At 40.9% G+C, this 24,903-nt stretch overlaps 1 protein-coding gene across 5 annotated transcripts in view; it reads left to right on the top strand.

The window, feature by feature from the left end:
* RPS6KA2 (ribosomal protein S6 kinase A2) overlaps positions 1–24,903 on the top strand; it is a 286,123-nt gene that overhangs the window by 175,360 nt on the left and 85,860 nt on the right. For all 5 annotated transcript variants that reach the window (XR_003398161.1, XR_003398160.1, XM_026846441.1 and 2 more), the window contains exons 4-6: positions 19,459–19,539; positions 20,351–20,430; positions 23,478–23,584. Coding sequence is in view for 3 of the 5 variants with exons in the window: in XM_026846441.1 (XP_026702242.1) it covers positions 19,459–19,539; positions 20,351–20,430; positions 23,478–23,584 (268 nt within the window). In the remaining 2 variants the exon portion in view is untranslated. The remainder of the gene's footprint in view (positions 1–19,458; positions 19,540–20,350; positions 20,431–23,477; positions 23,585–24,903) is intronic.

The raw sequence follows: 24,903 nt of genomic DNA, 5'->3' as shown, positions 1-24,903 counted from the left end.
ACCTAGTGCTTTGGTGATGAGCTTCTCAAGGTGTCTTGTTCTATTTTGTTCAGCCCCTGTGTTTGGTGAGAGGATCTGTTATTTACCCAGGTTCACCCTTTGAATTCTAGTTTATTATCTTCCCTTAAAGTGTTCTTCCATATGTTTTTATATTCTCCTGTGTCTCTTTATCACCCTTCTCTAAACAATTCAGGAAAATTCTGACCCCACATCCAGTTTACTCTGAGTCCAGACCCCACAGCAGAGGTTCCCTTGTCCTGCTGGTTGGAGGAAAGACTGCATGCTCTGCATCCTTGGGAACTGCTGCCCTTCTATGGCTTCTTTACCCTGAGAATTGTAACTCTTCAAATGTCAGGGCTCTGAGCGCAAAAAAAACATTGCTGGACCTGAAGTACCTTTAAAGATCCAGCTGAGCCACAGGGTCATCCCTCTCCACAAACAGCCATACACTAAATTTTCAGTCTGGGAAGGAAGTAGCAATTTCTGTGTCCACAATTACAATAACATTTGATTCCTCTGTATGTTTCATAAGTAGCTCTAAAATGTAGAGATCAGCCTAGTTGGTATGTGCTCAGCCACACAGCAATGCTCTTGGGTTACCATCTGGACCTTGCCCATTCACATGCAAGTTTTGTGGGCTAGGAGTCAAGGAGAAGATCTCCAGCTTTGTGTTGAGCTGTGGAATGTGCCAACGTTGCCCATCACAATTTGGGAGCAAGCTGGAATTAGTAGTTGTCATCTGAGGAAGCAGAATTTTCTTTCCCCCTGTGGGAGTTTTGAAAATGAAACCGAAAAGATCCTCAACTCTTAGTGCTTAGAGATCATTATTGGCCTTGTGGCTTTATAATGCCTTTGCAAGGCTTCTTGCATCAGGCCATCTCTTTCTTCCTTCCCTAAAAAGTCAGTTGATCTAGGGTTTGCTTTCTGAAGGGGAAAAGTGTACAGTACATTTGAGAAATTAACTGTGGTTAGACAACTAGCTCACTGTGTGTCAGCATATAATATAGACCATCCCAGCTTGAATATACATCAGACTAGAAAGGTCAAAAATGACAAAAAACATTGCTGGAAGTTTATTTTCATAGCATTTACTAATGAGCATTGACTTGTGTTCATCGAGATTGTGGCACCTGAGTTAGATACCTAATACTCTTTAGTGATTCTGTACAGGGTTTGGGTTCAGGTTTGGATGAGAAGGGAGAAGTTTTGCCTATAAATATAAACTGAATATGCATCACTTAAAGATTTTATTAGCTGTTTCTATTCAAGCCATGTGGGACTTCTCACTGTATTAATGATTAAAATTATAGCCTCTTCACAATGCTGAGTGCATCATGAAGATCCTGTTATCAGGCAAAAGTTCCCACTGTTAAGACATTCATGAAATGAACTCTGGATAATAAAAATGCTCTCTGCTTTGTAGCATGGGAGCATTTGGGCTGGTTTGTTTTTATACAAAAACCTGTTGTTCCTCTTCTCCTAAGGGCCAAAGAAAATTCAGCTTCCTCTTCATGAAAATTTTGACTGTTGAGTTCTGTATTGGGTCACTTTGTTAAAAGGTTGCTAGATAGCAAGTTCTTCCTGTTGTCCTGAGGACAGAATTACTAAAAATTATAATCAACTTTCCTGTCTTTCTCCGTGCCAAACTGATTTGCATGGGAGCACACACTTCTACACTTGCCATATATGCTGTAGAGGTAAATGCAGCAGTATTACTCAGTCCTTTCCTGTCCACACATTCCTGTCCAGTACAACTCTGCTATTACAGTAATATGAAAATATAGCCCACTGCATAGTTGGATGTTCATTTGACACGCAGCTTCAGCAGCTTAGTATGTTGCTGCCTGAAATATTTTTTTCTTCTCCCCAAAGAGAGCACAGGACAGGACTCATAAGCAAACCCCAGCTTTCTGCATGAGAAATTCACTGGTGTAGCCGGAACTGTATGGGTGTCCTAGCATCCAACAGCACTGGTGATTTGGCTTGGACTGGGCTTCTGAAGCAATTCTTCCAGTCATCTCCATTTGCCGTGCCTTGGTTTGCCAGAACATAAGCAAGTTTTGGAACACATAAGCTAGGTTCCCTCCTGATGAAACTAAACCGGGAGCACAAGCAGTGCCCTCCAGCCTCTCATGGGCATTCAGGCCATGGGACCAAAGTGAGACATCAAGTGTGGGGCAACTTCAGGTCCCAGCACCCACTGTTACTTTCCATAGATTACTGGCTGCACCACACTGCTTGGTAGTGCAGTCATAGATTTAAGCCAGTTTTAGACCTTGCTATGAAGACATTGAGTGCACCTCTGTTTGCTTTTTTCACTAGGTACAGCACAAAGCTGTCTTAAATTTTCCCATCTTTTTGCTAAGTTAACATGCCCACGCCCTGAGTTTCTAATCCTTGAGCAGTTCCATGGGCCCTCTTAGCAGCAGCTGAAAGTGTTGCATTATTCGGGTAGTCATATGATGATTCCTTAGAGAGCACAAAGGAGATTCAGATCTGAAGTCAGAGGAAGAGAGCACTGAAAAGTCTGCTGATTTCTTTGGCAGAAAAGATATGTTCTTCACCTGTGATCAAATTATACAAGTTTGTTCTAAATGTTTGTTGAGTCACAGTCTTCTGTCAATGAAATATGGAAAGAATGACTTCTTTAAAGAAGGTTCTGAAAAGCAACATCTCTTGCAGGTTGCATTTGAATGTGTCCCCTGGCTATTCCAGCCAGACAAGGAATGGTGGCTGCTTGTTTTCAGGAATGAATAGTCCATCATACTCGTTTCTTTTGATAGTAAAAAGCAATTTTCCAAATTGCCTTGTAATTTTCAGTCAATTTGTCATCTATCTCTTAAAGTTTCAGCTGATTCTGCTGTGCGTGACACAGCGAATAAGTAGCAATGGAGACACTTGAAACTGCAGCTCCTGTTAAGTGCCACCAGTAAAAACCTTTCAGACCAAACTCATTCTTTAAAGTGCCCATAGTAGACTTGATCAAGGGCTTTCACTACTGCTTGCTTTCACTTGAAGTATTCTTTTTGTCATATTCATTGCACTGTGTATCTAATGACAGGTATTTGCAGTTATTCCCAAATTGGTTGTCTCTTTATGGAAAAGACCACATTTGATATTTTTTTATTATCAAGTAGCAGATTGCTGTTAGTTGCTTTTGGTGTAGTTTCAGGAATGGAAAGACTACAGGGAGAGTTGCCCTGAAGACACGAGTGAAATGTTTATCCTGTTTGACAAATGCAGTGCATTTCCATTTTATCTGTAGAAAGCCCACTTTTACCAGGAAAGGACTGGGAGGTGCAATGGCCTTTGTCAGTCCTCACCAGCAATAGCTGGAAATCACAGAGAGAGAAGAGCTTAGTTTAACTGGAACAGATCTATGAAGATCTATGAAGACTGACATGAAGCTCCAGGTGAATTAATGAGTCTGGAGTGAGTGAGGCACTGCTGGCTGTGTGCAGTGCTCTGCCTCAGCCAAGTACTTGGGAGCGAGGACTGGCTGATCCCCAGGGACAACTACAGAGGCTCAGTGGTTCTGCTTTGGAAGCCTCACTCATGTCCCTGCCTGGGTCTGCACCAGGTACACCCACTGGTGTAGGACTCTTGGAGAGTCCCCCATGTCTTGCACTGCTACTAAAGCATTGGCTGGAAGGCACCTGAAGAAGTCCTGCAGCCTACCTCTGACCTAGGGTGGCACAGCTATGCTTTTGTGTTTTCCTCACAGATGTTTGCCTAACTCGGTCTTAGACTGTCTCTATCCCTATTGTTATAAAATGCTTCCTAAGATCCTGTATCTGCCTTGCCACAGCTGAAGCCATTGGTCCACACCCGCCCCTCTGAGAACAGTTTCCTCTCTGCAGTTTTCTTCCACATCTTGAAGATTGTTATCATGTTTAGCTTCCATCTTCTGTAGGCTGAGAATCTTGTATCTTCCTTTCCTTCCTCAGGGTTCATTTTTTTCTAGATGTCTGGGTTAGAAAAAGGTTTAGCTATATATTAAATAAGTCAGAGGTGACTGTTAAGCAAAATGTGATCTCATCTGCCTGCATGTTCAGATCTCAGGTCCTCTGTGAATGTTTTGTTCTAACAGAAGTAGCAGCAGTATCCCTGCTCTACCAAACAGACTGTTGAAAATTCAGGATTTTTAATTGAACAGGTAAAATGTTCTACTGCAAAGATGGCAGAATGGTCATACAGTTAAAATGTTGAATGTTTGTTCCTTTAGGGACTCCCACTCAGAGAAAGTACCTAGGAAAAGACAGTCTTTGGGTAGAAGGATTTGTAATACAATTCTTCTTTGCATTGCTGCTCAAGATAGCAGCATCTCTGGAGGGTGGTTCTAGTTCCTCATGGTTGCCTGCAGCTGTCAAACTCCATTCACCTTCTCTCATATGCTTAGCTTCAGAATTAAGCAGAACATCAGTGGGCAGCACATACCCAGGCCAGACAGGCTTTACCAGTGATAACATAACACTGGTCACTGGTTTATCTTTCCTGCTGCCCTTTTCCTTCTGCCTTTCTGGCTGGTGTCCTGTAGGCCAAATGGAAATCTTCACGTGAAGGTCTGCTTCTCTGATTTTCTTTTGTTTTGGTCTTGGGTCTGGAAATTTTGTATGTCTTGTTTATCTTGCGCTGTCTTTAAGGAGCTTTGTAAACTTTGTTTGCTTTTAATGCCTTAAGAAACTCGCTGCTGAAAAAGAGAAGCTATTGCTGGCAACCCACTGAGTCAGCTGCGCAGCACGTGAATGAACCGCTGGGAGCCTTTTAATCCTGCCTGACGCCCAAGAACTTGCTGTTGGTACCATGAGGCTGCATGAATTACAGGAAGAGAAAAATTGCTCTTTTGGCAAATACAGGCACAAATGCTTTTAGTCTTCATCTCCTGTGAATTTATGTCATGTAGTTCTTTCATGGCAGGCTTTGTTTAATATAGGAGCTGATACCCTAGTTTAGCAGTTACAAGACTTTGGCTTTGCCTGCATCTCTGCCACCAGCCTGATGCATGAACATAAACCAGTAACTATTACTGCTACTCCTCAATCTCCTTATGTGTAATATTAACCTAATCATGCCAGCCTCCCCTTCACAGTGCTCGATGTCCTTATGAAAAGTAATAGTCAGATGTTAATGGAGATGTTATTAACACTCCTCCTCACTTAAGTGCAATCTGCCGCATTATGGAATTTAATGGCTAAAGAATCCAAACCAAGAAATTGTTGGGAAGTATCTCTTCTTATAATGCATTGACTATTTGAAATAATCAGAGCTATGAATCAACTGTACTTTTGCACAACTTTGTCGCTGTAGTGGAAAGCTAAACTGGAATCACAATAACTAAATATCCCTGGGATTTTAACCTCCCTGATGGACTCTGCAAGTCTTTGGCCGTGGTACAAATCCATTATCTATATGAAAAGCATTTGTTTGTTTTGTTCACTGAATAAGTTGTTCACTGAATAAGTTGGAGCATCCAACATAATTGCCATTTAACCATCTTCTACTGCCTGCAACTGCAGTGCATTTGTAGTTTGTTGGAAACCAAATTCACATGCATCCTCTGGGTGTTGCATCCCACTGCTTTTACTGGTTCCCATAATGCAACAGAAAAATGTTATTTCCTTTCAAGCACGAGGACAGATTAACAGAGAGGTCAACACTGCCACTTGATGCCATTTCAAGTCAGAGTGATGGCAGAGGGTAGGGGGTCAGTAGCACAGGTGACGGTTTGTCTCACAGCACTGCAGTTGGATCGCTTGTAAACCTTCACTAAACAGCTGGCCAGGCGTTCTGTTCACAGCTGCTGCTGGAGGCGTGCTAGCACTCAGCTGGCTCTCCATAAAAGTTACATGGCACAGTGTGGGAGACTACCATCTGGGATTTGTTTCAATGGAAACAAAATTATTCCCTGTGTTTTTATACTCTTCATGTGGGTTACACATGTCAGTTACGGCTTCCTCATGTCTGTGGCATTTGCTCCAAGTTGGAGGTTTTGATGATGTTCAAAGAGAGACTAGTAATCAGTGTCAACGACAGCCTCTCCTTTCTATTTTGTCTGCAGCATTTTCTATCTGCACGCGACGTAATTGACACACTTGAGAGGTTTCCAAGGCACAGTAATTTAACTGACATTTTTTTCAGCACCGGTAGATTCTTTTTGTAAATTTGGGGAAAGCCTGAATTTCTCAGATATTTGTGCTGTGTCTGGTCATCTTTCAGACTTTGTGGTGTATGACATAGTTGCCTTTTAGTGGGCAATTATCATCATCAACACTTAACTCAGAGCTGCCTTTCATGTTCAGAGGGAGTTTCAGGTTTATGGGATTGTACTGCTCTATAGGTTTTGTCAATGCTGATAATTCAATTTTGTTTTCATTATGGATACAATAAGCTATACAATGTAAAATATTAATGTCATACATCTAGGTAGGATGTAAATAGATGCAGGTACTAACTTGACCCTTACATGTTATCATAAGAAAGAAATCTTTTCACATGTACCTTTAGAAGGACTGTTTTGTATTTTTGTTTTTACATTTTGTTTCCCATATTTGGGTCACCTTTGCCACCTATCTGTCTCCTAGAAAACTTTGCCCACAAAGGGAAAAGGATAGGTCCCCAACTTGTGCCCCCTCTCTCTTGCTTTGTTCAGGAAAATAGCCAGTGGCTTTGCTCAGCAGATCCAGAAAGCACTCAGGAGCAGACTTTTACACAGAAGATGGTTTCTTCAGCAGCACATTTTGACCTTGGTACCAAGGAACCCAAGAGGCTCTTCCTAGGCCACCCCACTAAATTCGCAGCCTTCATTTAGTTGAATTTCCAACCTACTTAAATCCAGACATTATAATTTCCCAGAAGCCCCTCAGCTGTCCCCATGTGAGCTGGTGTCCTCCAGATTCCTGAGGGTGGCTTTCTGGGGCAGGGGAAAGCTGCCATCAGCTGAGCCAAGCAGTCAGGTTTAGCAGCGGGCTTGGAGTTGTGATCTGCTGTGTGGAGCCAAGGGAAAGGCAGTAGGAAGGACAAAACTGCAAATTGAGAAGTGGGGGGCTGTGAAGATAGAGGGCTGTGGATCATGGACAGCACTTGCTGCAGGTGTCATTTCAAGGGGAAGACTAAGCTTTGTGGTGGCAGTGAGACACAGACAGAAATAGTCTTCTCTGCAACTTTAGGAAGCATGTGATAGCTGTCTGCCAGCTTCTCCAGAGCATCACCCCTCCTGCCTCCTTCTGTTTGGTACGTGAGGAGAGGCTGCAAGGGAAGAGGGCTCCTCAGCTTCAGTGCCGGCAGAGCAGGTGCTCGGTGGCTTCCCTTGGCAGAGAAGGGAAACAGCAGGAGTGAGGCTGTTCAGCCCTCGCGTCAGGGCAGGGATGGAAGGGATTTGAAGAGTGACTATAGGTGAGACTAGGGAGTACAATGTAGGTCCTCATGAGGTGTAAGACTTGACTTTGCTACATGCTGTTTTCCAGTGTGATAGGACAGCTTACATGCATCTTCATTAGCAATATTCAGAACCCCTGCCGTGATGTTATGACACACTTAGTTTGCTGTAGAGAGTTTATCACATGAGAGGGTTTGAGAGCACTTTTTCACAAGCAGAACAAAGCAAGCAACTTCCAAAGCAAAGCCTTGAGGAAGCCTAAAAGTTTTCACTCTGTATGTGAGGAGTATGGTTTGCTGAGCTGTCAGTAGAAGGACTGTCACAGGGCTGGTGGCCGCTGTGCTGGGTGGCCTTGGACGAGCTGCATTGCTCCTCTGCATTACTCCCAGCTATCACCTACAGGGTAACAGCTGTAGTGATCCCTGGTTCTTGATAACGCTATTTGAAATATCAGAATTAAAAGCACTGTGTGGAAGCTAAACTCCTTATGGTAATTCTTCACAAGGTTTTCAAGTCTATTTCCAATATGAATTTTTAGTTTCTCGGGTTTTGTTTTGTTTTTTTTTTATTTTGCTGAAATATTCCAATATGATGTAGCAACACTTGCACATAGTAGTGAAATCTAGAAAAAAAAATAAAATAAAGCATGCTTTATTGAGGTGGAGTCACTGCAGAAAAGTAGCACCTAGTGAAAGACGCAATCTCATTCCTCTGCAGCTAGAGCAAGCTGGTATCTTACTAAATCATCATTCTGTTCAGTTTTGTTTTAAAATATGCCAAGTGATGAGGCTTCAATCCCAACCCTTCACTCTGCTCCACAGGGGTTCATCCGGTTACAGTTTGCCTGACACAGCATACATTTCCTTTTTTTCTGTTTCACTTACTCCTTCTATTTATATTCCTTTCTTTCCTTTTATTTTGATAAATAAGTCTTCTCTGTCATTCATGTTTATATCCTTTAAATATTTATCCACTCTCCTCCTGTCTCCCTTTAGTCATTGCTTAATACGGTTTATGTTTAGCTCTTGGCAGTTACCCAGGTAACATAGGAAAAAAGATTTCCTTTTCAGTTAGGTACTCTTTTAGAGTTCAAGCAGCTATGTATATTTTCAGAACTATATACAGGGACTGAGATGTAGATTGTGAGATCCTATTAATGTCAACAACAGTTTTACTACTGACTGGTTTAGGGCCATGATTTCACTCAGAGATTCTCTGAACTTAGTCATATCTTCCATGAGGCTCCCTATACAGTAGTGGAATCCAGGCTGAAAGATAATTTGTGATTATTTGAGCACTGTGTTTTTCTCCTTACAGGAGAAAACACTAGATTAGCCTTTTTTTTCTTGCTGTTTGTGTGGCCAAGACTTACTGGTTGCAAAGCTTTAGTCATTGTGTTAGTAATGATGAGAGACCAGGCTTTTCCTTATGCTCTAATTTAGGAAATGACCTTGCCTTGACTTCACACCCTACTTGCTGATGAGACTGGAAGCTTCTTCAATGACAGACAGCCGTCTCGCAGATGCTCATTTATTTTTATGAGGCAAACATGTCAACGGAGCTATATTAAGCATGTCTGCGTAGCATATCAGGGCCTGGGCAAAGCAAAGATTTGGTTTGCTGGAACGTTGACGTTAAACGCCCCAATTTTCTTGAAATATTTGAGTTCTAAATTACCATCTATTTTGGGTACAAGTAGCTCAGAGGGCAAGATTGCAGGCAACCTGATAAACCTCATCCTGCATGGTTTACAAATAGAACCTGTCTCAGGGCTTCATATCTCTTAAATCATCTGAGTGTCCTCAGTTTTGGATGATAAGCCATTATCCCAGTTTCCTCAGTGATGCCTTAAATATACTAGTTACTCATTTCACAAACCAAAATATTTGGAATTCAGTAACTAAAATGCTTGTCCTAAACATTTTGTTAGAGCAAGTCAGATTGGATTGGTTCTGTGTTTGTCACATCCAAGCAGCCTAATGGACAGTGTTTAGAATGGGAAGTCAGCCTAGTGCAGTCATGGCCAGGGCTGCTGCGTACGGCGCAGGGTGAATGTTATCATTTGTCTCATGCTTTGCGACCAATCCATCCATACCCTCCCTTCCTTCTGAGAAATGCACCTCTCAGCGTCCAGCCACTGCCTTATGTTAACCTGTATCAGCACTAAGCTGGCAAACTGCTCTCCGATTAGGCCAGTTACAAAAACATTACTTCCCACTATTGCATGTTTACACTACAGTTGTAAGATGGGGGGTCCTGTTTCAAAAATTCCTGGTGGGCGCAGTGAACATATTTTTCCTGAAGCACCCATAAAGCTTCTTTTTTATTACTTCATCTTCTGAATGCATATTACAATTGATAAAAAAAAGATTCAGTGTACTGTTTCTGGTAGAGTGTCCATCCACAGAACAGGAGTGTTGGGTGAAATTTCACTTGAAAAAACATTGGTAGCAAACATTTCAGCAGAATGCTCTGGTTTGATTGTATCTCTTTTTAGAAATATTTATAGTTATACATTGTAATTAGTGTGTAATAGTAGATAAATAATAAATTAAAGCCCTTAACAAAACAGTACGTTGTTGCACCCAAACCAATTTTTTTTTTCAATCTTGACTTTTTTTTCCAATTCAGAACAAAAGCATAAGCATCTTTGAAAATATTCAGAATTTCAAGTTTCAAGCAGTTCTACAGAAAACATTTACCAGGATTAGTTCAGCCTATGAGCCAGACTGCCTGGTGACAAATGACAGCATCCCAATACATACATTTTCCACAGAGGGATAATACCACATTTCTGCTCCTTCCAGGAATTTTCACTCAGTCTTATATAAAAGATTATCTAAAAGATTGTTGGTCTTGTCCATAAACATCCCAACTGGACAAGGCAGAAGGTTCCATACTGTGACATTAAATGAAATAGTAGGGGCTCATATAACAAAATAGAAGGCACTTGGGTGGGCTTTAAATCACTCTCCCACGGGGGCATTTTGCCCTGAGTTGGTGACCTGAGGAGCTCCCTGGGGAGCTCCAGCACCATCCTCACCTCCTTCCAGCACTGCCAGACTTTGCAAGTGAATTAATAGTTGCTCAAAGTTCTTGAAGGAGAAGAAACTTCCCTTTCAGTACAACTGACTTTTTAGATCTGGAGAGACTAAATAAAGGGAACTGTTTGGGTTTTTTTTTTCTGTAGAAGGCTGGTATAATAGTGAGTGTCTTTGCATATTCACTGCTGAGCCAGTGGTCACTCCCAATACTTTTCAATCGTAAAAGCTATATTTTTGCCTTTGATGATACACTGCAGAACATATTTGTGGTGAATACCGAAGCACAGACAGTTTTCACACTTCCAGAGTAAAGTAATTCACAAACTTCATCCAGCCCTGCCTGTAAGACCCACAAAGCAGGTGTGTTTTGAGAACAAGGAGCAGCAACGGTGGGTTAAACCATGCTGGGCTTCAAGTTTAGAAGGCAAGCAGTGAAACTCGTTACCCTGAGAGACCCAGCAGTTCCTGGACATCTGGATCATCTCCATCTTAAGCAGGACAAGGGAAAAACAATTTCTTCATTGCTTCTGTTGACGTAGCAACATCACAATAGCAAACACAAGGCAAATGCTAATTTAATACTGGAATGCCCCACGGGTAGGAAACATGAGGCTCAGTGCTGCCTCTCCTTTGCAGCTGCCTGCGAGTTAAGCCAGTGCTGCAGCAGAGCAGTAGCTGCAGGGGAATTAGAGTCTGACAGGAGGTACGAGAGAAGTTTGATGGAGCAAATTCATCCTTCTTTGGACAGCATTTAAGAGTAGCACTGAGGACTATATGTACCTGTATATCTTTTCTCTGTTGGATTTGTGTAGGCTGGAACTAAATTGTATGTATCTATTTTGTGAGGTGAAAAAAGACCAACTGTTTCATAACTGTTTCAAGTAACTTTATTGCAAAACTACATGAAACAGCCACCAGTTTCTCCCTTCACATCATCATAATTTCCAGAGCTACTGATGCGTGGTGTTTACTGGGATTTCTGAATTCCAGGGTCAGCACTCTTAGTGTTTAGTTTGTCATTTTGAAATTATGCCTATTCCTAGAACATAGGTAATTATTGTCTGTCAGTAAGAGTTAATATTGAAATTGTTGCTATTGACTGCAGTAGTAATAATGATAATAATTATATATCTGTTCAACTGGAAGAAATCTAATAAAAAATAGGAGTATGTTACAGTAGTATTCAATAAACAAATATATTACTTCATGGATCATTTGACAGGATATAGCATCCACTAAGGTAAATAAATGTCAACAAAACATATGCTTTACATCCAAAGAAAAAAAAAAAAAAGATGACCCAGGTGCAGCTATGCAGAGGTGTTGAAGGCTTTCTGTTTTGCACAAGTCATGGACAGATGTATTTCCAGCTGTAGGTTTTGGCTTTTTGGAGGAAGTTCCACACTAGTAAATGACAGCTTACTCTGCTCTTAATTGAGCCATTTATTCAGTTTGTTTTTAATGATGTTAGCCAGAACTGATGTATGCAATTGCAAGGGGTGTAATTCTGACTTTATTGGTGTTGTACATCACCATAGGATTTGGCTTATTGGATATCATTGCACATCTGCAGCTTACAGACCTTGCGGGGGAAATAGGTTCACCTGGGAGCTGTGCACAAGCACATCTGTGTATATTCAGTTCGTCAAATCCTGTTTAAAAATACACAAAAATTGAAATTTCACCTCTGCATAAGGACATGAGGTTTATACGATCATCTGGCTGGTCTGTTGGTCAGTATTTCTCTAATGACAGGGTTGAACCCACTGGCTAATTTCAGCCAAAAATCTAAAACACATTTAAGCTCCTGCAGCGTCTGTGGTATTTTGGGCCAGGGAAAGAAATCCAAATGGGTGTCTCAGTGGGGAAACAGCGGGAGGTCACAGCTGCCAGAGGCTCCAGTGGGCAGGAGGGAGCCCACCGAGCAGCACCGACAGAGCTGAGACCTGCTGCAGCCTCTGCAGGCTGCTCCTCCCTGGGCAAGGGTGGCAGGAGAACACAGGGAGAGCTCAGGTTTCTGCTGTGAGAATTTTTTTTCACCAGAGTTAGTATGTCCTAGAAACCCATGTTTGCTCCTGACAACTCCCGTATGATTTTTTTTTCTAGCATTAGACTTCATCAATCTGTTCTCCTTGTTAGAAAATTGGGCAGCAGTACTTCAGAGGGATATTGCAAGGTTTAATTAACTTTTCCAAATATTTAGAGAGAATAATAAATAGGTGATAAATAATATAAATGGCAGATCAGTATTAAAATTTAGGAATAATATAGAGACATCTGTAATTCCAAATCTCAACAGTGAAGCATCTGAGCTACTTTAAAAAAAATATAGAAACAAATAAACAAACAAAGGAAATTCTTTGATTTCTTTAAAGCAAAATGTGTTGTTTCATGTAAAAGGAGAAAAAAATGGAATGGAGGGGGAGATAAAATGACCTCTTCCAGACCCTGGACTCCTAAAAAGCAGTCTGAGTTTGTATTGATTTTTCAGAGTGCCCTTCCACAAAGGAGTGTCTCCTGCTCTGTGAATCTGGTTTTTTCCCTTTGCTGCAGCAGCACTAGGGCTGAGTGGTAAAGCTCTGTTTTTAATGGCTCTTTCCCCATCTCTAAAAGGTTCTGTATTTGGGGACAGAAAGTATCTTTCTTCCAGAAAAATAACCGTCACGGAATTCTATTTATAAATATATTTTAATATAAATATATTTTTAATATATTCATACATATTTATATTGTATGTATTTATAGAAAAGAAATGCACATAAAATCCCTACGTGACATTATTGGTGTATTTCTACATTCAGGTGTCAACAGGACACTTCTGTTTTCCTTTGTGTTGTAATAATGCTCTGCTGATAAGGTACAACATGAAAGACTGCTCTTTAGAAGATTTGAGTGTAATACTGTGTGGAGCAGAAACACAGTAATGCAAATAGTATTTCCAAGCAGAACCACTGAAGCCAGATTATGATCTTTTTTGGAAGGCCTGTATTTCTCCATATCTTCGGTAATTAGTCACCACACAAGTACTTTGTCTTCCAGACATACACAGTGTGGATTTGAAATTAGAATCCAGTTCTTTGCCTTTGTCTGTAACAGCCAGCATTAAAAACAGATGAAAATAACAGAAATAGAATTGAAAAGACTGTTGCACATAGTTTTGTGCATATATTCCATTTTATATATCACTGCATGTACCTGTGCTATGTGAAGAATTTGAAACTGAGTTGCGTGTTCCTGAGTCTGAGTTATATTTTGGTTTTGTTCCACTCAAGGGCATGGTGCTGAGTTTTAGGGAAGTGAGGAAGATGATGGATGAAATTTAAATCCATCGTTTTATTCACTGATTTATTTCTCCTGATACCAGTATTTTTCAATGGTGATTTAATTAAGTTAACATAGTTTCTACCTCCCCCCGTTCTTGCTCTGTTAATTAATTAGTGCTCTGCTCCTGGCTGAGCAGGGACATGTCTTATCAAAATGTTGTTTTGAAAGGTAGGGACAGGCAAATAATTTCTAATCAATAACGCTTTTTTTCCAAGCATCTCTGTGAAACTTTTGACATTATTCATGTCATTTCTGTGTGTATCTTCCTGCAGGAACAGCTTTCAGTAAGGGACAGTTGCTGGTGTCAGACACGCAGGGGGTGTTCTTTCCCTGGTGTTGCAGCTCGGGATTCAACAGCACTGCGTAAAGTTGTCAGAAAGGACAAAAGGCTGTAAGGACAAGTCACCGAAGCACCAAATCCACTGTCTATAATGCATCCCTAGTTGGAAAAAAAAAATAAAAATCAAGCTTTCAAATGCCAATTTCAGCCTGGTAACACCAAGAAGGTTGCCTCCAAAATCAGTGGAGAGAGACTGGCCCACTCAGAGGCATCCAGAGCACCAGGTCCTGCCCTGAGCCACCTCCAGAGGACTCTGGGTAGCAACCAGGTTCCTGTGTCTCAAGGCAGACAGCAGGAATTCACACTGGGATTAGTTATAAAAAGGATCTATCCACCTAACACCAACTTACAATAAATCAGAGTTCACTTTAGTGCTATTGAAAAGTGGTAGATGTGTCTTCAGCTTTAGATGCCTTGCAGACCCCACAAAACCTATCTCCATCCCCGTTTTAAAAAGGATTTAGGCTAGAAGTAATTTAGTTATTTCTAGAAGTGTATTGGAGGATCCAAGTGCTCTGTTTGCATTTGTGAGGCTGCATCAGTAAGTCAGAGATGTCCACAGGGCATGACCAGGCAAATGACTGCAGTCATGAGCCAACCAGAATTGTGATGGACCTCAACTAATGTGTACAGAAAATATTTCATCCATGAGACTCTGTGCAGTGAACCAACAGAGGTGAGAGCAACACCCAAGTTTGGCACCTATTGAGGAAGTTGGTTGGAATATATTGCATAAGTCTCCACACCATCTGTATGTGCAGCCAAAAGCCAGCTCCTTGCATTGTGCTGATCCCCAGAACGGGCAGGATGGAGGCAGACATCCTCCCTTGCTCCATGCTGGTTTTCCTCATGGACATATATCTTGGCTCCTGTCTCTTCGCCCCTGACGCACCACGTCGCCATTCCTCCCGTGGGTGAACCTGAGACGGCTGCACTGAGGATTTTGCTGCTTTTGAAGTCTGATTTGCAGATCAGTGCCTTTAACTAAGGCATTAGGATGTCTGTTTTACATAACCCTTGCTGAATCTTGCTCTGCAAAAACCTTTTAAAGAGGAAAGCCATAAGTGGAAAATGGTATCCGTCATGGGAGCACTAGCTTAAAGCATCTGTGTCCTGACAGGATCCAGCTGGGACCTGGGGGAAACATGGTGTGGGACACATGCACAGCACCAAGGGGGTTGTAGCCCAGGAAGGAGAGCAGAAGGAAAAGCTATTTCATTTTTATTTGACATTTGAAAATTGAATTAATACCAATTTAAATCTAATGTATGGCTCAGCTTGTATGAGGCTGTAGGTAAAACCCTCATGCCTTGTAACACCAAATCTATATGCAAAAAGCAAAACTGTACTGCAAGTTAAATTGAAAATTACTTCTCATGAAGTAGAAACATCAACTTTTACTCCAGATAAGTCTGAAGACAGAGAAAAGACCAGCAAAGTATTACACACTAGTTTCAGGATTATCTTCTTCTAGTAGAACTAAGAATTACTCTGAACAGCAGTGAGAAGGGTACTGTTAAGTAAAAATGTTTGGAAGTTATTCTTTGGCCAAAATGATCTCAGAAAATACTGTGGTGCCACTGAAACCGATGCCTGAACAGTGTTTAACTTCACAGAGTTGTGACTTCAGCTCAGCTAGCCAGTCACTAGATACATGACAAGTTACTTTCCCCTTATGGTGAATTACTTATAAATTTTAATCAGTATTACAGTGAATAAATTAGTATATCTTGTATAAACTCCCCCTTTACAACTCCTGTAGGCCATGATTTACTAATTAAAGTTCTCGATGGGTTGGCTCCACATCCTGCTGAACTGATACATCAAATGATGTCCCTAGATCATCATTACTTGACAGTGTACATAGCTTAGAGATGTACTGACACTTAGTTTTTAAATGAAACATATGGATGAGAAGTTCATTGGCTTTATTTAATTTATATTTCCATATTTAAATCTCAACCAAAGTTGATAATCATGGGAGCTTCAGAGAGAGAAGCAGAATTACAGTTTTATTTTCTTATTCAGAAAATATACAGCTAGTCGTTTATTGAGAAGGAACTTCTTTTTCTCATCTTGGAAGATGCTCTGAATATACTTTTCCCCATTCCCTCTGTTTCTTGGTTATTCAAATTAAAACAGCCCAAGAAGTAAAAGTTCATATGTTAAATAAAACCATCTCCTTAAGCATTCAGTGTTAAATAAAGTAAGCAGTAACATCCTCCTCTTTTATGTTCAAAGCTAGATAGACAGAAGTGGGTAAGTATTTATTTGCACATATCCTCGGCTGTCTCCACTTCTCTTTCATACCAATTAATACCTGGAAATGGGAACTAGTTTTATTTAAAGGTAGCAGGTGCTTCCTCTGCTGTTAAAGGCTCCACCAGTCTCATGACACCAGGCATTATTTCAGGGAGAGCTAATTTGTCCAAGAGCATATAAACAATCTGCATGACTTTGTGCTTATTGCTCCAGGTTGTGTTCTCTGCTTCCGTCTGACGTGTAATTTAAAGATAGGTGGCAAAACTCACCTTTCAAAACAAATTTGATAGTGGGTAGAAAGCGTAAGGGTTTAGCAGTCAAACACTATTTCCAATGAGTATTTTAATGATAGAGGTAAACATCTGGTGTAAGCATTACCTGCGCAAGCTGCCTGTGTGCTGCATTGAGGTCCCTGCAAGTGGTCAAAGTGAGGATAGGGAAGCTGGGTTATTTGTACTTTTGTCCGTGCCTTTGGCATACATCCCCTGACATTACAGAGAGGTGGGCAGATGGGGAAGCTGTTTGGCAGCACCAGGCCCCTTCATAGCCAGGATCTAGCAAGCTCAATAGGCAGCCAGAAATAATTCAGATGATGGTTGAGCAAGTCAATCTAATTATCTGACTGCCGGGATGTAAGAACTAGAAGGGAGACTCCCTCAGCAGAGCAGACTGGGGTTCCTGAATACTAGAAAAAAAATTCCAAAGTGCAGAAGAGAGGCACTTTCCCACTCACTGTACCTAGAAGATGACGTAGGAGTCGAATGAAGCCAGAGCCTCATGCTGTTGAAATGTTATGTCAAAGTGTAATCTCTTCTTAAAACCTTTCCTGGTGATTGTAAGACCCACATTGCCCCAATCCCAAAAATACAAGAGGGAGGAAAAGTAGGGAAATTCCTATTTCCAGGTGTATCTGGAATAAGAGAAAATAAATCTTCCCTCCTGCTCTGACAGAATTAATAGTAAAAGGAGAAGAGATTTAACCTTGCCCATTTATGAAATGTCATGACAGTGGATTTGCAGCATTTGGTACAATAACTGACAGTGCCCTGTGGTATGCAAGCATGTAGATACCTCTAGGGAGGCTACTTTTGAGGTTAAGATCAGGCAGGACCAAGGCATATGGAAGTGATAGGTAAGAACAGGACAGTGGGAAAAAGCAAGTGGACTTGTCTTTTTAGATACTATGATTAATCGCTTCTTGGTGGGTAGGGTTGTATAAAACTCTGGGCCTGTATAGTTTCTGCCCTCAGAGCATTTAAATCAGACAGTATTTGATGCTGGAAGATGGGGAGGGCAGGTCACTAATTCACGTGCCAAACTGTAATCCTGATAACAGGTTCCGGTTACTTTTTTTTGGAAACGACTGTGAAAGGTGGTGATTAGAGCAGCTTTGGAGCAGACTAGGTTCAGAGCGGTTACAGGGCCATGACTCCAGAGAATGAGGTGTCTTCTGTGTTGACATAACCTTTTCCGTAATGTCACTGTGGCTGCTCTGTACATGTGGGGAGGGGAGTGAAATGGCAGCCTGACAGGTCCACAGACTGTAACCACCATAGAAGTGAGCAGGGCACAGCGCAGGGGGCTTTGGCGAAGCACCTGGCTGTACAGCTGTGCCTTTACTTGTTTGGAGGTTGAAATGTTGAGGAAAGGAGGGTGCACTGCTGTTCTGCCAGCCTCCTCACACACCTGTGCAGTGCAAGCACAGAGAGGCACTTTGTTAGCCTCTCCAACCAGGATTAATGGGAAATTACCCACACAGAGTGTTCAGCAATGCCCACCTGTCCAACAGGAATTCCTGCCTGGGAACATTGCTGATCTACAGCATGAGAAATGCTCTACTTTTACATAGGTTAAGCATTTTGTGAATGTATGGTGTGTGATTTTTTTACTGTGAGTTAAGACAAATTCTGAGATTCCCTTTGTTTTGATTTTTAGCCACAAGGTAGCTTAGGTTGAGTGAAGCTTGCATTGCTGTTGACCTAGGTAAAGCATCAAAAGAGCAAGAAATCTGAGTGTCCCTCCACTCCTATTTCAGGTTTTCAGATCAGCTTTGGACCTATTTCGGTGTATCAATTTGTGATGTACAGCAACAGAATATGTGGTTTCATTGTGGCATGTTCATTACCTGGGTGATGAGAGTGCTCAGCTTCTGAGCAGCTCCACAGCACATACAGGCAATGACAGGATCTCACTGAGATCTCAGTCTTTACTGCCTCAAATAGTCTCATAACATCCATTGTAGATGCTTTCAGCTGAAAAGTATCTTGGCATAGTGTAATGCAGAGTAAGAAAAAATGTCAATACTTTCAGAATTATTAAAACTGTGATTGACTGAAAAATTAATCTGTAAGATCAAGAGCTGATAATGTGGGGACTGACTTCAGACACTTCTCCGTGTCTGAACATTCTGCTAAATGTGTTTGCTATGAAATCTTCAGCATCAGTTTTGATTAGTTTGAACCCAGTTCACCTCTTTAACTATTTTTTCTCTTACTCTCTATTCATCTCAACCACAAAGAGTATTTTTCTTTCTGCTATCACATAGTAATTTATCTCTAAAATATTTTTTTAAATATTTTTAATCAGCCTTTTTTCTTTATTACTGATTGTTTGGGTGGTTTATTGGAAGCTTAAAATATTTTACATAAATCACTTTCAGAGAGTGCTATTGAGTAATATCTCATAAACGCTGCATCAGCATAGTACAAAAAGTTAATTTGCACAAGGTTAACCTGATGAGCTCTGGGACAAGTACTTTCTGTTTAATCTGAGATAGAGTTATTAATTTGATATAATTTTAATTTTCAAATTAACATTCTCTTCTGCAAAGCATAATCACCTTTCTGTTGTTTGTAATACTACAGTCCTTTTAGTTAGAGCTGTTCTCTGCAGAGGAAGACATGGTGCCTTACTGAAGAGCTTACTCTTAGTAGAGAAAAGACAGGTATTAAAAGGGGACACTGGACAGTGACATGGTTTGCCAAAGGTCACACTGCAAGCCATCAGCAGAGTGAGAAGCAAAATCTAAATTACCTAAACCTCATTCCAGTACCGTATCCAGTGACCATGCTGCCTCTTAATATGTCGCTATTCTTACTGTTTTTTCTTTGTAGTTCGGGATCGGGTGCGATCAAAAATGGAGAGAGATATTTTGGCAGAAGTGAATCATCCTTTCATAGTCAAGCTTCATTATGGTAACTATAATAAAATATAATCCATGTTTGTTCTTAGATTGGTTGGGGAATTGTAACTACATGTGTTATAATTTCATACAGATACCCTCTGCCTACTTTTGACTCTGTCTCTAACAACGTCACAGAGGCTACCTGTGTAAAATTCTTCATTTATGCTAAAGGAGAATTTCATTATAAGTAGGTTTTAGCCATTCCTCCATTAAAATACATTTGTCTTAAAGTCTGATGTGATAGTGCTCATGGGGTAGTTGGTGAGTATACATCTACCAACTCCTTCACCTGCTGTCAGGTATCATTTAGAAAACCAGAGCATGTAAATAAAAACTGTTCTTAATAATCAGCCTCACTCCAGATTTGTATATATGAGTGTATGAATGTGGTGTCTTGCTAGAGCTGCCTTCCTCTGCCTCACCAGCTCCCTGAGGAGCCCCATTATTACTGTAAAGGGTCTTCTGAGGACATTTTGGATAGTGAGAGCTCTCCTTCCACACAAACCTGGGAGCTTCTCTCTATGCTTAGTCCTCAGTGACTCCTGATACCTTGTGCAGTGGAAGGCAATATTAATTCATAGGTACTTAGCATGGAAAAGAATATATTAGTAATGCATTGTTGTCTCTCAGCTGATACCATTTTTTCCCATAGTCTAAGCTTGATTGCTTAGTTCTATACAGAAATTAAATTTTTCTGTTCTCAAAGTGCAGAAACAACAGGGAAGCTAATGGCATGAATGATACACTTCTAGTCAAGATTCATTTTTTGGAGAATTTATCTTGATTCAAACTTCCAACATCTCCATCCTTTTCTAATGCAGCATTTCAAACAGAGGGAAAGTTGTATCTAATACTAGATTTCCTGCGGGGAGGGGACCTTTTCACAAGACTCTCCAAAGAGGTAAGCAGATAGATTTTTAACTTACAAATTAAAGACTGTCCTGGATTTTCAAAACTTGGATTAAATTGGTGGGAATGAAAAATGGCCTTGGGAATAGTCCTGCTATATATATATTCAATAGAGCTGTATCATCTCGCATCTTTAAGTTGATTCTTAATAATTTTAGTTAAATTATGGCGTAGTTAATTCAGCAGATAGCATGTAATCATCACTGTTGTAGAAGACTGCATCACTACTAAGCCATTCCCATAGCAAAGTAGCCCCAGACTCATTGCTTGCAAAATATGTCTTGGATGTGATGAGAAACAGTCTGAGAAATCATTTTGTTCAAGACACAGGCAGAAAACTGCTGGAAAACCACAGTCACTGCCAGCAGAAAGAAGAGGTGCCCCCAGCCCCTGCAGCGAGTGTGCAGACAGCCAGGCATCAGCCAGTGAGAGGGGCAAGGGCCTTCTCCTGCAGCAGCTGCTGGGAGCGGGCTGGAGGCCATGAACCACCCTGAGGCTTGGAGGTCTGCTGTCACAGCCCTTACTTGCTCTCCTCCTCCTCCTGCCTGCCTGGGGGCAGCTGCTGCTTCTCTCACCTCCCTGGGCTCCCATCCCTTCCCTGTCCTCTGCAGCCACTGCCCCTGGAGAGGTGTTCTGCTGGAGAAAATGGCAACCAGGGACTGGTCCAAACCTGAGTCTCACTGATGCCTGTAGAGAGCGGCAGTGGCAGGCTTTTGAGGTTCATCTAGCACTTACGTGATCTCCAAATGCCTCTTAGAGCCCGCTGTCTGCATCCTTGTGGCAGTGCATCCTCATGCGTGTAGCCTCAGAGAGGGCCCTGCAGGTGGACGGGAGGCTCCCACCAGGCAGCCCTCCAGCCCCAGGGTGTTCTGTCACCAACAGGATGTCCCCAGGCCTTGGTCGCTTTCTCGGGTGTGTGGACACAGGGGTGCAGACAACCACTTAACACCCAACCTTGAAGGATAAGATAGAGACATTTCAAATGCCATCTTGAGGGGAAGCTCTGTTCACTCTTCTTGGTTTGTGGAGTTATTGATGGACTAAAAAAGCTGTAAGAACAGTACTTTTATTCAAAAGTTCCCTGGCTTTTTTTTTTTCCCCTTCTGGTTCCTGGTTCGATGACATGCTGCAGGCTGCTATGTGCACCACAGCTTGAGACACCAAGTATTTGCTTTCAAGACTTGTTTGCTAATGTGAGAAGACATTAGTGACAGGTTAATTACACTCCGAGTAATGATACTTGTAAAACTACTCAGGACATCATAGCAGTTATTTTTAATATGAAGAAAAAGATTAAAGAAAATATTCTTCTCTGTTTGTTCATGAAATTTGTTAGTGAGACAGCATGCTCTCCAATTTCATGGAAGAAGAGAGAAGAAGTGATTTTTCCCTACAGAGGGCAGTTAGGGCAGTTACCCATTCTGCACAGTCAGGGAACTCAAAAGTGGAAGAAAACAGCTCAGATTTTGTACTCTTTTAAAACTCCACATTTTTCCCAAGCCTTTTCCATTCCAATTCCAATACTATCAAGAACGCCTCCTCTTAACTTGACAGTCCTTTTGAATGCTTCTTTTTTCAATGTTTGTAGCTCATCTTGTCTACCTGTACTTTGCAGCTGTTTAGTGGCAAGGTATCACAAGGGAAGAAATTGTGGGGAAACTTTTACTGTTTGCAATTTGTTAGTTATGGATTTGGTCAAATGGCATTGATTTCAGTGGACTTTCAGTCTGATCCCATATACTACAGCATGGATGCATGCAAAGCTTGTCTCTCTCTTATTCTTTCTTAGACATCTGACTCTACATATATATGGTATAGATCAGTTTTTTGCTGAGTCTACTGATTTTCTCTCTTGTCTACATTATTTATTTTAAACCTTATAAATAATTTAAATTTATTTTGATAATTAATACAATTTTTATGTTCAGACCAATTAAATTTTTAGTAAGTTTTTGCTTTTGTATCCTTTTCCTTTCTAGCCTTTGCAGTGATATTCTTAATTATGTCACCTTTGTTCTCTGAATCCTCTCTTTTTGCTCTCAGCCCTCTGCAGCTTCTTAGAGCACTTAATTATTGTGGCTACCCCTTTCCAAGAGCAAAGACTTAATTTTAAAAATAAGTTTAGCAACTTCTACTGTAGATATTTACATTTACAAATGGTGTGTAAATTTCTACTGGGCCTACTCATTTTACTTCTGTCATACATAGTATTCACACCTGTGTATCCAATATATCAGCTTCTCTTTCTGCATTATTATTGCTGTACACATTGAAATATAATTAAAGAGAAATTAATAACATCTGGGATATAATGAAAGTTGAACCAAAGGGGTTTCTTGCCATCTGAGTTTTTCCAAACTTAGTGGGTTTTCAACTACAGAAGTTTCTTCCCATCTAAACCAGAGCTTTCAGTGTTAGCAGTATCCATATCAGCTACAGAAAGGAAATATCTGCTCTCACTTTGAACTTTATCAGGCCCTGGATGTTAGACAGCACATCACTGCTTAGGGTACCTGCACTGAAATTCCTTGCACCCTCAATGCCCAGCATTTTAAATCCATCTCTGAGTCTCCTCGTGCTGCATATTCTTCTCAGATTTGGAAGCATTTCACTGTCCCAAAGAGGTTACCCCATGTTATTTTGTGGGAATTTGGCAACCAAATGCCAAGAGTTTAGCAAATTAATAGGTATGAAAGTAATAAGGGCTGCACTGAACATATTGAATTTTACCATTTGTTGCCAAAGGCTAAGGGGTTAGAACCTTATTCATATTGTGACATAGTGTCATCTAAACAGATCAAACAGATGAAAGCAGCATGATTTAAGGAACAGAGTACTCAACAGATCAAGCTTTGTTTTTTAAGGAGAATCTGGTAAGAATTGTTAGTGTGAACTCAGCCAACTTATGGAAAATTGAACCTGATATGATGGTCCTTCCAGCATTCCTGAATTAGAGCATTCCTTCTCCATGTCTGTTTAATGCAAGCCAGCCCACTGCTGTCCAGTAACGAGATGTGTTCTTCTCTTCCTTCTCTCTAGGTGATGTTTACAGAAGAGGATGTCAAATTCTACTTAGCTGAGCTGGCCTTGGCATTAGACCACCTCCATGGTCTTGGAATTATTTACAGGGATCTAAAACCAGAAAAGTAAGTTAATGAGAAATTGTGAATTGAAACATAAATACATGAGCTTTTATGTTGTTTCTGCTCCTTGTCACTCTAGTAAGTCAGAAGGTGCCAAAGACTCTGCCTTCCTTCTTGTATGTGAGACTGTAGACGTGAGACCCACACCATCAGCAGTGGGGTCTTCCTATCATATCATTTTAGCATGAGGCCAAATATTCTGACTGAGCTCCACTATGATGGGGTCTCTGTGTGCCTGGCCTTCAGTTTAGTGAATGAGCATGAGATTCAGATCTCTCTGCCTTTGACTTCAGTAGCACTGTTCTCCATTTGAAGCATTTAATCTGACCTTCCCTTTGGTGCAGTATGAACTGCTCAAAGCAAGTCCACTTCCAGCTCATAGAAAACATGTGGCACTGTTCAGTTTTAATGTAGTCATTGCTTAAAGTAAATGAGCATCTCTGAAAACTAGTGTGCATATTAGCTCACAAGAGACACAATAATCAGGATTTTCAAAACACTTTTATTAACAATCTTAAGTATTTTTCCAAGAATTATTCCCACTTATATTTGCAGCTATTTTCTATTCCTAATGTGGTGTTATGGAGAATTTTCCTTTCTCTTTTTTCTTTATGGTATATTAATAGATTAAATGACACCTTCAGCACTATCACTGGGAGTGATGTGATACTGTTTCCATTCTGTGCCACATGCCTGGTGCTTTGCCTACATCTTCTGCGCAGTCTCCAATAAAACAGGCTGAAATGTTTCAAAGTTACCAGCCTTCTTAATGTCATGGTCACTGTCATTTAAAAAAGATGACCACCGAGAGCAGTCTCTTTGTCTGCTGTTGCTTACACTTCCAAAGTATAACAGAAGAGCTGCCTTTTCCTTCTGTGACATGAAATTAAAAAATATACAGCACTTTCTTTAAAATGGAGTGCTACTGCTTTTACACTTACGGACAAAATAAGAGAGACTAAAGGAAGGTGGACTCTGTAGGTGAGCAGCTGAAGAGAACACTGTTTATCTACAATACAGTGTTATGTGATTTAAACTTTAAATTCAGTTCTATGTTTTGGTTACAAAGATAGTAGTAGTAGTAGTAGTATATGAATTCACAGAGATGTATGTAACAAGCTCTCAGTCCTTTGGGCTAGAGACCCTTTCACAGATGACTGAAATTTCCAGTCTTGACCGTTTATGCAACCAAAACTGTAAACCAGAGTCTTTGGCAAATACAGGAAGCCATCCTCCATATTAAACAACTGGAGGGAGAAAGGTACCAGTTTGTTACTAATACGAAACATAGGTAGGCAGCAGTCACGCCATAGCTGCCACTG

Source organism: Athene cunicularia (assembly GCF_003259725.1).
Source record: "Athene cunicularia isolate RWA chromosome 3 unlocalized genomic scaffold, athCun1 chr3_part1, whole genome shotgun sequence".
NCBI classification, from domain to species: Eukaryota; Metazoa; Chordata; class Aves; order Strigiformes; family Strigidae; genus Athene; species Athene cunicularia.
The sequence above is the reverse complement of the archived record's forward strand: the minus strand, read 5'-3'. Positions and strand labels throughout refer to the sequence as shown.